The sequence below is a fragment of the Scomber japonicus genome, chromosome 18, assembly GCF_027409825.1.
Source record: "Scomber japonicus isolate fScoJap1 chromosome 18, fScoJap1.pri, whole genome shotgun sequence".
NCBI classification, from domain to species: Eukaryota; Metazoa; Chordata; class Actinopteri; order Scombriformes; family Scombridae; genus Scomber; species Scomber japonicus.
The window spans coordinates 13,374,961-13,386,990 of NC_070595.1; the positions used below are offsets into that span (position 1 = coordinate 13,374,961).

The 12,030-nt window shown below is 39.1% G+C and overlaps 1 protein-coding gene across 1 annotated transcript; it reads right to left on the reverse strand.

The window, feature by feature from the left end:
* Positions 1–844: 844 nt before the first annotated feature.
* slc6a16a (solute carrier family 6 member 16a) lies at positions 845–9,010 on the reverse strand. The gene is made up of 12 exons (XM_053338315.1): positions 8,998–9,010; positions 7,914–8,042; positions 6,903–7,060; positions 5,927–6,053; positions 5,658–5,833; positions 5,395–5,505; positions 4,999–5,240; positions 4,720–4,900; positions 3,678–3,879; positions 3,041–3,200; positions 2,798–2,960; positions 845–1,892 (listed from the first exon to the last, which is right to left on the reverse strand). Exons 1-12 carry the CDS (start codon positions 9,008–9,010, stop codon positions 1,557–1,559), a joined length of 1,998 nt encoding a protein of 665 aa, XP_053194290.1. The 3' UTR covers positions 845–1,556.
* Positions 9,011–12,030: the final 3,020 nt, after the last annotated feature.

Consider the following 12,030-nt stretch of genomic DNA (forward strand, 5'->3'; position numbering starts at 1 on the left):
ACTGTTGTCTAATATTGCTATGAGAGCCAAGCATGAAATTGTAGGACAGATTAACACTTGAGTGGCAAAAACCCAACTATAGCCTACATGTGTTATGCTTCTCTCTTGTGCTTGTTTTAAAAACTGAAATCTGAATCAAACTAATACATGAAATGTGTAGGAATGAAACAGAAGTGAACATAAACCAATAAGATGTGTTTGCAGGTAATAATATAAAATGTATTTAGAAGCACAAAACTAACTTCACAGTGCAAACTGCACATGTACTACTAGGTGACATTGGCAAAAGTGGTGCCAGTGAATCTGGTATAAAACCTTTTTTAAATGTCCTGAATAAGTTTATCTGGAGCTTTAATGTAAATTAACAACACACATACATACTAGAAATATTACTCAAGTCTGCGAGACATTGCCAATAGAAACAGCTTAATTGAGAAGTGTTTAATTGTTCTAACAAAATTCAATCTTGCATTGAAGCTCTAAAACATACAGAACCTGTAGTCCTAATTAAATGTTAATGACCTTCAGCTTTTCGACAAATTAGAAAATCCCCTCACATACATTACTTTTACTCTTTCTTAACCCAAAAAAATCATACACCCACACTTAATGATCTAATGAATATATCTTTGGTCATTTGAAGGTTTGAACTGCTTTTGAGTGGAGTTGTATGAATCATTACAAGACACAGAGTCAGGTTGCTGCCATCTAGAGGTTTATTCAAGTCCTCATCTAGTACAGTACAATACTGCTACACTGAACACTTGTTGTGAACACATGTAAAAACATTGCTGTGATCTTATGAGGTAAAATGATACAAATATAAAGTACGATACAGTTATATTACTGTCATTAAGGTCTCTCATTTCACACACGCGCTCACACACACTCACACACACACACATCTAAAAACACAAACACACAGACATGCAAACATCACAGTTGCTGAAGGAAGAATATTTTCATGCAAATCCATACTTGGCATGTAGCTAAAAAATACTCATCAAAAAGCATATATTTGTATTTTGTCAGTTGCTGCATTTATTGATTCAACAGCCACGCGCACTGCCAGCCGACTCAGTTCTGACTCCTACATATCAGGTTGGCAGAAACAATAGATACACCTAAAATATTTGTGGCTGGCATCAATCTCTCACTCTAAAATCTTCCATAAATTGTTTGTTTCACCAGTTATAGCAGCTTATTGCTTTTTAGTGTTTATATTTTCTAAACAGGTGTTCAGAAAATGTATGGAGGGATGACAAGGAGGAGGCTATAGATGTGGTTCCATGATTACAGAATCTAAAAAAAGCTTTTGATTACATTGGTAATGTTCATTCAATAATATAAATTGTTAAAAACAACATATCAGCAATGTGGAGTTCGCTGAATATGATAAAAGGGTGCTACCCAAAGTCTCTATCTCAGATGAAGAGTATTTCTGCTTAGGGCTGTCCACACTTCACTTTGCGATCTCCCTTGCAGGGTCTTGCTTATACACTCTCTGAGGTTCAAAATGTTGTCCTTTCACAAACAACTTCCCTCCTACGCCATGTTCACAGCCCTGTATCTTGTTCCTCATCTTCCTCCTCCTGCTGGGACAGAAGCCGGTAGTGTTCGTTGCCCATCGGCAGGAAAGTACTTCTGGGACGAGCGATGTCTTCCTCACAGGGAAGTTGGTGGGAGTTGGTCTCCAGCTGATCAGTGGAGCTGCACTTTGTGTACAACTCACGGTGCATCTCCTGGTCATTTAAATCCTCAGAGTCAGAGGCCATGCGTTTTTTCAACATGGAATGGATGTAGCCAATAGGCACAGGCAAGGTGGCAAAGACTATGAGCATGCCAATCATAACCAGAGACCAGCCAGGGTACTCTAGAGTCACCTCAGAGGCCTGAAGAGAGCAGGAGACAGCATGTCAAAGAGAGATGTACAGGTAGACAGAGTAATGTTCAGGCCAAATTTGATGCATTACTATATTTGAAGGCAGTTAAAACACTCTGGATACTTTTGTTTTTTCCTGAAAAGTAATGTATTTTCCATTAGTGTCCCAGAATACACAGAAATGGAAATATTTAAACTTTTTTAAATGTTCCAGGTTAAACTAGGCCTATATTTATTCAAAATGTAAACAATTCCCTTCAAAAATGTTGTTGCATTCTTCACATTCAGTCATTTTTTATTGAAATCATTATAGCTGTTATGTTCTATTCCTATTTTATATAACGTACAACCAAAATATAGTGATTGTAAGTGTTTTTTACTCAATAGCACAATACACAAACCCACCATTGGTTTCTCACTATTTCCCAGATAGACATGTGGCTGTAATGCATGAAGACACACTGCAATGTGCCAGGAAACACAGTGAAGAAGAAGACTGTAAGCTAGTAGACATGGATGTTAACACTGCAGAGACTGTGTTTGTTTACAAGAAAATTGCAGTGTCCCTTTAAGATTTCCTTGAACTTTTAGATGAAAGATTGCTGTGGGGATTTGGGTCTTTATAACAGCTAATAATAGCTGCTATGAAGCTCCATAAATAGCTCCATAGATATGTAGAGGAAAGATAGTGAAGCAATGCTGTAAACCAGAAAAATCTAACAATCTGAAAGTACAATTAATGAATACTGAGTTCATAATAAAACATATACTAAAAAATCTATAGTTGTGCATTGTTGATGATTTGGTGAATAATATAGTGTTTAATAATGGTGTGTAATGTCACATACACAATGTAGACTAAAACAGCCTTTTTAACCTCTCTGTATAAGACATAACAGTTGTCCAGTATCTTACTGTGTTCTGATTCCAGGAGGTGTATGTTGGCCTTTTGAAGACCACACGCAAGAAACTGGCAGCCAGGAGACCGATCATCGCCAACAGACAGACATATTTCCAAAGATATTTGTACAACACTGGAGGGCGCCATTTCAACATGACTTCAATATCATCCAGGAAGCTGTAGTTGTGGAAAATGTATGAGATGCATCTTTTCACTATAGTAAATGAATACAGATAATTTAATGGTGAAAAACTTACCGATCTGTTCCATAAACCCACGCCACACTGATGGTTTCAAAGACTACCACAATGACTAACGGGAGGGTTGCGGAGTAGTCGTCAAACATAGTCACAAAATAGTTGCCCGAGCGCTGGGTAAACAACAGTCCTATCAGGAATCCTAAAATACAGCTCGCCACTGCAAAACAGATATGAAAATATACCTGAACAAACAAAGCATATGAGGTTTGTCTGATAAAATGAACTACAGTTTATATCAGAAACTTCTGCTAACAGTGATGTATTGCTCCTTTCTGGTGTTTAAATTGAAAACATTTTTAACAGTTCTGGTGTTTCGCTAATGTTGCTGGAGTATTTTCCTTGTTAAGATATGTTCACAAATAATCTAGAACAGTCAATATCCAGCCTGTACTTCAGTCTAATCATGTTCAGTAACTGCAAATGGGTAATTGTGTTATAGTCTGAATATAATGTCTGAATTCTACAAACAGGAAGAAAATGCTGACAGATTCTGGTCAGATGTCCATAAGGAATATTTCATTGTATTAATCTTAATTTAATTTTACTATTATGCCAGTTAAGAGTCATTTAAAAAACATTTGCAATCACCTGTGACACAGTAATGTTTAATCACGTGTTGACTTATGTGTGTTACCAGTGAGAAGTGTCCGGTGGCGTCCCAACAAGCTGAAGTTGTCCATGAGAGGTGTGAGGATTCCCTGCATGGTCCCAAACATGGTGCTGAGGCCCAGGTTGAGCAGCATTAGGAAAAACAGTGTGGACCAGAAAGGGCTGGCTGGGAACAGGGCCATCACCTCAGTGAATGCTATGAATGCCAGGCCTGTCCCTTCAACGCCCTGAGCTCAAACAAAGACAAGACAGAGTGCGTGGAGGGAGTTTTATAAATGTGGACTAAAGATGGCCATCAAGTACTTGTTGGCTATATGCGTGACCAAAGAGAAAGAGATATATCACTTGGGATTGGCAAATCCAGCAGCAGTATTATGTACATTCTCCACTAGCCCATATGTTTTTGGGCTAGTGGAGAACATGTAGATACTGTATACACTCCAGGTGACAAGTCTACATCCACACCAGCAGCTCTGTGACGCTATAATGCTGATTGTAAAGAAAAGCTACCTCTTACACAGATAAACCAAAGTAATGGACACACTATAGCTTTGACCTGACGATACAAAAATACTCTACTGCTGTGCCTTTATTTTTGAACATATGGGATTTTTGATAAAATAAACACTGTGAGGTAACATTATTTTGGTACCTCCTCCTCTGTTTCTTTAGTTTTTCCTTTCACTCCTCAATCACAGCTTCTCTCCTGGGCGCCTATAGGAGATAAGGCACATCCCATATGTTTTCATCTTCTTGCCTGCTGGATATTTTACAGTACCTCCCAGATTCCTCAGGGGTCCTGGGAACAACAGCAGTCCACCTATGTACTATTGTTATTGAGGCATTCATCTGTGGTTGAGTCCCTGATGGGTTTTTTTCCAAGCCGGTGTCCACCACCTCATGAAGCACCTGCTTTGATCCTTCTCTCTCTCTCTCAAAAACTTGAAAGGGTAGCTGGTTTATAACCTTTCAAGGCACCGGGTATAAACCATCTTAGGATGAGTCTCTTAGAGTTGGATCTTGATCTACTATGATCCTCTAATCAGGATGCCTTAAATGTCCCTCACCTCATTCATCTCCTTCTCCAGACTGCAGTCAGTGATGTTAGGACCAACCATTGGGGAGTAGTGTTGGTACCACTCGCTGTATTCACTTATAGACACAGAGCTTGGATCTGTCATGTTAAACCAAGGCCACCAGTGCTGATCAGATCCGTAGGACGCCATGGAGCTTAGTAGGCCAAGATTTCTGGAAAAGGTTCAAATACAAAGATTAAATATAAATAATGCAATGTCTATTGTGAAAAGCCACTTGCTTTGCACTTGCGCTACGAGTTAGATCCATACTTAGCCACGCAGCGTAGTGCAATGTTCTTGGCACGGAAACCCAACACGACGAAAACCACTAGCGAGGCCAGCACAGATGTCATGAAGTTAATGCAGGAGACCATCAGCGCGTCCCTGTGGCAGTTGTTGTGTACTGGATTGTAGGAGGAATATGCGATAACAGAGCCATAGCCCAGTCCAAGGGCAAAAAACACTTGTGTAGCAGCCTGCCGCCACACTTGCACACTACCCCAAATTTCCAGCTGGGAAATGCCACAAAATAGGGTCTTGTTTAGTGTAAATTACTGTAAAGGCTATAAAGTTTAGGAGAGGTCCTCATAGGTTAGCGCTATACAAATAAACACGGTCTTTAAGCAACATGACTATCATCAAACACATGATGAAAACTGTGCTTACTTTAGGGTAAAACATATAGGTGACTCCTTCCATTGCGCCGTCCAACATCGATCCTCTGATGAGGAAAATAAAGAGCACCACATAGGGAAAGACTGAGGAAAAGTACATCACCTGAAAGTTGGAAAAAGAAAAAGATAATTGCTGTGCCAGAAAAACTTTTAACAGTGACACAAGCATAAAATTTGCATATGTGTGCTGATGAAGCAGTGGTTGTTGATGTATACCGTTGGGCTCCTTTTGGTGAAAAAGAGAGAATAACTTACCTTTGCAGACGACTTGATGCCCTTGATCATAGCTAAGGAGACAATTGCCCATGCAGCCAATAAACAGCCTGTCATGATGTAGTTAAACTCTCCGGACTCATCGATGGAATTTGTGATATTAAGGGCTCTCCGAAACCAGAAATATGATGTTGGGGAGCTGCTTGCACACTCTTTGACTGCGGATTGAGAGCAGACAACACTATAGGTCTCAAAGTGGCATGTACATGACTTCACATTTTGTGTAACTTCTTAGTTACAGTAGCAAGTACCTGTGTAATTGGTTGTTACATCAATTGGACACTGGTTCCATGGCAGAGGATACTGAAAAGAATTACCCATGTAGAACAGGCTCCATGCAATGATAACATTGTAGTAAAGGGCCACATAAAAGCAGACCTAGAAGAGAAGAAAGGGCTTATAAATTATCTGCTTCATTTATTATCAATATTTACATTGCAAGTCGTTGAGATATAGCATATGTGGTGTACAGTATATCGCACGTTCTGTGAATTATTCTCTCAAGGTCAAACATCTGGTCAGTGGGTAAAGGTATATGCTTCATGTTGAACCATAATGGGTTTGTGACGCCATCTTAAAGAGAAATGAGGCTTTTTGGAAAATAAACAAGTTTAAAAAAAGCATCTGTGCCAAAGCATACAGTACACGTCTGTGTGCTGAACATGCACAGAAAGTTCTTTTCACACTGTGTTTGCCTTGTATCATTCGTAGAGAAAACTGTTATGCAACAAACTGCCAGCACCACAGAGCGCCAACTTTCTCACATTACAGCATGGTAGGATGTCATCATCACCCTTTTTTAAGGATGCATACAGTATGGCTTGTAATAAAAAGAAATGATTATTTACATAAAGGTGATAAATGGGGTTGTACTGTACTGTAGGTGCAATGGTTCTTAAATGAGAATGAGTGGAGAAAAACGTTCACGCAAACAATACTTTTCATTCTGGGGCTGTGCAATGATGACCTACGCTAAACATGTTGATGTTGGCCCAAACATACAAAGCCAGTTGGCTAGCAAACCACAGCAGGCCAGTCGTGATACTATGAACTATGAGTAATCTGCACATCTAAACATCAGGCTTTTTTTCTCAGTACAGTGTTGACGGTTGAGGTGTCTTACGGAATACAGGGAGGAAAATGGACTTGACTGCTTCCCCATTTTGACATTTATGCAGCAAATAATCCAAAGTATAGAAATGAAATATAGAAAAGGTAAATCCTCACTATGCAGCTGGAGTAGCCAATCCCTGCTAGCTTCGGAGAGATGTGCTTCCATACTCCGATGCTGCCCTGTCGAATGCTCTGGCCAGCTGCCAACTCCATGAAAAACAGTGGAACTCCCACAACCAGTAAAAGAAAAACATACAGCAGCATGAAGGCCCCTGGAAGGAAAAATAAAGACATGTATACTTAAAGGGGAACTCCACTGATTTTACACATCCAAGCCTGTTTACTGATGTTACAGTGTGAAAATAGTTGTAAAAAGAAGTAGATGTGTAATGGTTTTCTGTTGATTGGTGATAACATGATGATGTATCCTTTATAAAGAGAGAGTTCACTGCGGTCGCAAATGCTTTATGCTGAAATGCGTCAGCAGATTTGTCAGGCTATTGATAAATAATAAATCACCCATGCATGAGGTGATTCTTTTTACTAGTGCTACAGTTGTTTTGGAGAATATAATTGTATAAAGCCTTTTGTGGCAAAATCTGATAGATCGTGATGAAGTGATGTCTGACTACAGGTTTGAAACTGAAAAAAACAAAAACAAAAACCTGGATGTGCAGTTAGAAAGAAGTTAGGTAACCAGACCTCTTTAACCCTGCTTGAAGGTAGCAGCTCAAGGCTACATTAGCTGCTAAAACACACCTGAATCTGTACAGAAGAATACATTTTGTAGAGCTGCATGCTGGGTAATGTTGGAGCCAGGTTTAGACAAGGGAGAATGCATGGAGTAAAAAAGGTATTATGTCAGGATATTGTTATGGAAACGCAATGCTAAATCAGTAAATCAGTTTTCTGATCCCTTCATAGTTCCTCATATCTATGTGTTCGTTCTATAGCTTTACGTTAATTTTATCTTTGCTTTTTAACTATTTTCTTTATTATGCATTATGTTGTCTTCTGTTTTCTGTGTTTGTCAAGTTACAAAGGTGTCAGTTACTGGTGTTAACGGTGTCATGACGATCAGTCAAAATCACTGAAATTTACAATTACTTCCACAGAGACACTCACCTCCTCCATTTTGGTGGCACAGGTATGGAAACCTCCACACATTCCCTAAGCCAACACTAAACCCCACCTGGGCCAACACGTACTGGATCTTAGAGTCCCATGCTGGCCGGTCTTCGCCATTTGTCTCAGCTTCATCTGGATCGAGCGCAGTTGCAAGTTGAGTTTCAGACTGGCCCTCTCCCAGCCAGGTGCTGTCCTCGTTGTCATCCAGCGAAGGCTTCTCCGTCTTGTAATAAACAGAGAAGAAGAAGAACAGTGGTTCAAGTAAAACTTCACCGATAATCATGTCATATCAAGTTTATTGTTAATAGAAGACAGTGCAGATAAAATCTAACACATACTATGTTGTACTAAGCTCCTTGTGTGCCAATATTCCACATTCATATGCAACCAAAAATAAAATGTGCGGGGGAAAAAATATTTTCAACAGCCAAAATCACAGGTTCTGTTTCACATTCCAGCAGATGCTCACATTTATCATAGACATATCACAATCTGTAACAATCTGAAAAACTGAGGGGACTGACAAAAGACCACTGAGAGGGGAAAGACAGCTCTTGTGTTTTGTTATTATAGAGTCACATGTGTGCTAAGCTCTCCCTCCCGTCACCTGCCATGTGAAAACACCACCATAAGACATATGTGCTGTAACTCCTGCCAGTTTCCAATTTCATAACAAAAAAAACAAAAAAAAGATAAGCTAAATGTACTGTAGGAAAGCATGAGCAGACATGCAGTGTCTGAGCACAACTCAACTCTATCATCAGATGACACTTTAATACTGAAGTAGACACACTCCTTGGACTGAACACACACTTGGAACCAGGTCAGATAAGTCAGCTGGATCCAAAATGGCTTAACACGAGCCAAACTTCCTTTAGGACATGACCTAGCAGGATAATTGTATGTTCCACTGCTGGTATCAGCTGGTGAGAATGGAAAAGTACAGAAGGTGTATGTGCCAGACAGCCAAATGCTTTTTATGGGTCAGACGCCCAGATAGGGAAGGTGATTTCAGGAATATGTATACACACACACACACACATAGTGCATGTACAGAAGTATATGAGAATGACAAATATGCATGCGGTATCCATGAGGCTCTCAGGGTGAGGGGGGGGGGGGTATTTTTTTGGTGACAAGTGGGTGGGAGCCGGTTGGAGAATCTACAGGGAGGTGTTAGGATTACATTGGTTCACACTGTGGGTGGTGCTGAGGTTCATGGGGTGGGGGGGGGGGGGGGGGGGGGCATAGTTGGTAACAAGGCAGGAGAGGGGTTATTAGGATTTGTTTTAACATTTTAGAAACAACAGAACAGCTCAGGTGACAGCAGTTTCACTAACGTCAAGGCCTCCACATGTTTTATTTATAAAATCTATATATAGATTTGAACTCACAATATATAAAAAAGTTCAAAGTTCACTTCATTAATTCATAAAACCAGGAAAATGGTAGTGCTCCAAACCTAATCAACCAATGTTGACTATAGAACATAGCATAGGCGGTTAGTTGATTAATCTATTGGTCTACTAATGCAACATTAATATTTTTATACATTTTTTGAGGTTTTGCTACATTTTTTATTATTATATATTCTGGCATGTAGATGAATTGAAAAAGTGACGTGATAATGAAAATAACTGTTTCTTTCTCCAGATCTAGGTAACCTTCAACAGTGACTCAACAAGGTAACCTAAACGTGATTTAATACTAGACTGAGAGCTGATAATGTCTGGCTATCAGATCTGTGAGTAACCTTGGTGTCGTAGCTCTCTACTTTCATATGAAAACTTCCTTCACAGGTGAGCAGGATATTTCACATCAATTTAAACTTTTTTTGAAATGTGCTTTTGACTTTTATAAACACCTTCAGAATGGCCAAATACTGACTACCCATTGTTCAGTTCTGGGCCATGCTGGAGGTTTTTTGCGAAATGTTGCTGAACTGCTTAGTTTTTCTCTTTCCTTCTATTTTCCTATATTTGGTTTAACCCTAAATTATCTCCTTTCCCCACAGCCCCCTCCGCCCAGCACATAAACAGGCGCAAACCACACACATACACACACATACACACACACACACACACACAGTGGTTGTAAAGTTTTGCCTATCGGTCAGTCAGGGTCTATCTCTGGGTGCAGTTTGAAAACAGACAACCGCAGTTTTGCGAACAGTAATAGGCAATACTCAAAAGCACACAGCAGTGGCCTGAGAACACCGTAGGCCTAAAACAGCATCTAAAAACACCTTCAATATGTCTTTAATATTTATAGAAAATTGACATGTCTTTAGAAATGAGCTGGGAGATTTAAAAGCACTGTGCAAATACGGTTACACTGGATCAGGTCCAAAGTAGTGCTAAACTTTACGGAATATGATATCCAATAAAGAGAAATAAGCATGTCCATAAGTCCCAATATATGTCATTATAATCTTTATTATTCCGTTTTATAATTTTAACTGACATCATGGTATGAACTGTATGACTCCTATGTGTAATTTAGTTCATTAAATATCTGCATTGACACAGTAAATACAGTAACTGCCATGCTGCTGTATTTTTAGCACGTGCTGAGCTCTTCTATTAAACAGTAAATAACTGCTGCCAGATTGACTCAACAAGATTTTACTCAATAGACTATTTATACCACAAATAGAAACACCTGTATTATGTAATGTAATGTAATAGCCTGGTACTGTACTGCATAAAACATGGTTTTGTTGTGTTGTATATTGGACTGCTTTATAAAAAATACATGTTTCTAATATATTGTCCACCTCATTCACATAAAGCGGAGCAATAAAATGTTGTTTAACACAGCAACAGCACAAACTACAACTTCACTAATACCCAATGAGTAATTCATGACAGACAGTCTATTTTATATTCAGTGTTTATTATAGAACTGCTCTACTGGATTTCATTACATCCTACAGGAAATCATACTTTTCTGTTCACTCACTTTAGTTTGGACACATTTGGGGAGCATGTATTGTTTTTATATTTGCAGATATTTGTTGGTATTTATTTGTGGATTGGAAAATGCACCAGAAACATACACATTTGTTAGTCTCATTCCAAACTTGTGGATCATGAAACACACAATTTCACACCATAATGCAGAGACATCTATGATCCATAAACACAGGTTCCTCATTCCTCATTCAAGTAAAAAGACCATTAACTAGGACGTATATGAAGACATACATATATTGCTGTAAAATGTTTATGTGGAGGATGTCAGCAGAGCAACAGTGGAGTATTGAATAGAAGTGGAATAGTAGTAGAAATTTGCACATACCAGCAAAAGTGTTAATAGGTTACTGTCACACATATTCAGTGTGTAAAACACTTTGTTTTATGTGTTTGTCCATCATGTGGATGAAGATCTTTAACAGCATGTATATTTGTATGTGTGTCTCAGGTTACAGTGACCGCAAACCTCCAGACACGGAGAGAATAAAGCCCCTTTCATGCATGCATACTCTGTGAACGCTCTAGCAATGTTACATGTCAATGTCATGTTTGCAACCAAGACAAGAGTGGTTTTATCTTTAAGTCTCTCTGGCAATCTGCCCATGCAAGATATGTCTGTAATGCTCAGCTCTATCTTGACTCAAGAGTAAACTGAACTAAACAAAACACAGCAGTCACACTCATCAGGCCATCAGCTAACTTACCATAAGGTAGAACTATGACAACATGTGAGCAAAGCAGGAATTAAACAAGAGACAAAAACTAACTGTAATGTCTTGTCAAGCTTTTTTAATGTTGTGTCACAGGATCTATTGCAGTGCTGCTGTCGGGTCTTGTGCAAAACATCACACTGTTGCCTGCGTATTAACATGTGTCACCACAAAGTATAGGAAACTCTTGAGGAAATTTTCAAAAACAAAAAAGGACGTGTAATAGCAGAACATTAACAAGCTACCAAACAAATCACAGTACCAAGACGCTGCAGGCTGGGAGCTATATCATTCAATTGTCATTCAACATCATTCAAGTTTAGTTATTGACTTTATCAACCTGTTTCAACATTTTTAGGTTCAAAGAAGCTGGAATCTATCCAAGTGTACATTTAACAAAAGAAAAATTGCCAACACCCAACATAGGTA

Coding starts and splice junctions, on each gene's coding strand:
- slc6a16a (XM_053338315.1), bottom strand. Junction 6,054..6,902: donor TTGGCTACTCCAGCTGCATA/GTGAGGATTTAC, acceptor CTTCTCTTCTAG/GTCTGCTTTTATGTGGCCCT. Junction 1,893..2,797: donor CCTCCTGGAATCAGAACACA/GTAAGATACTGG, acceptor TGCTCTCTTCAG/GCCTCTGAGGTGACTCTAGA.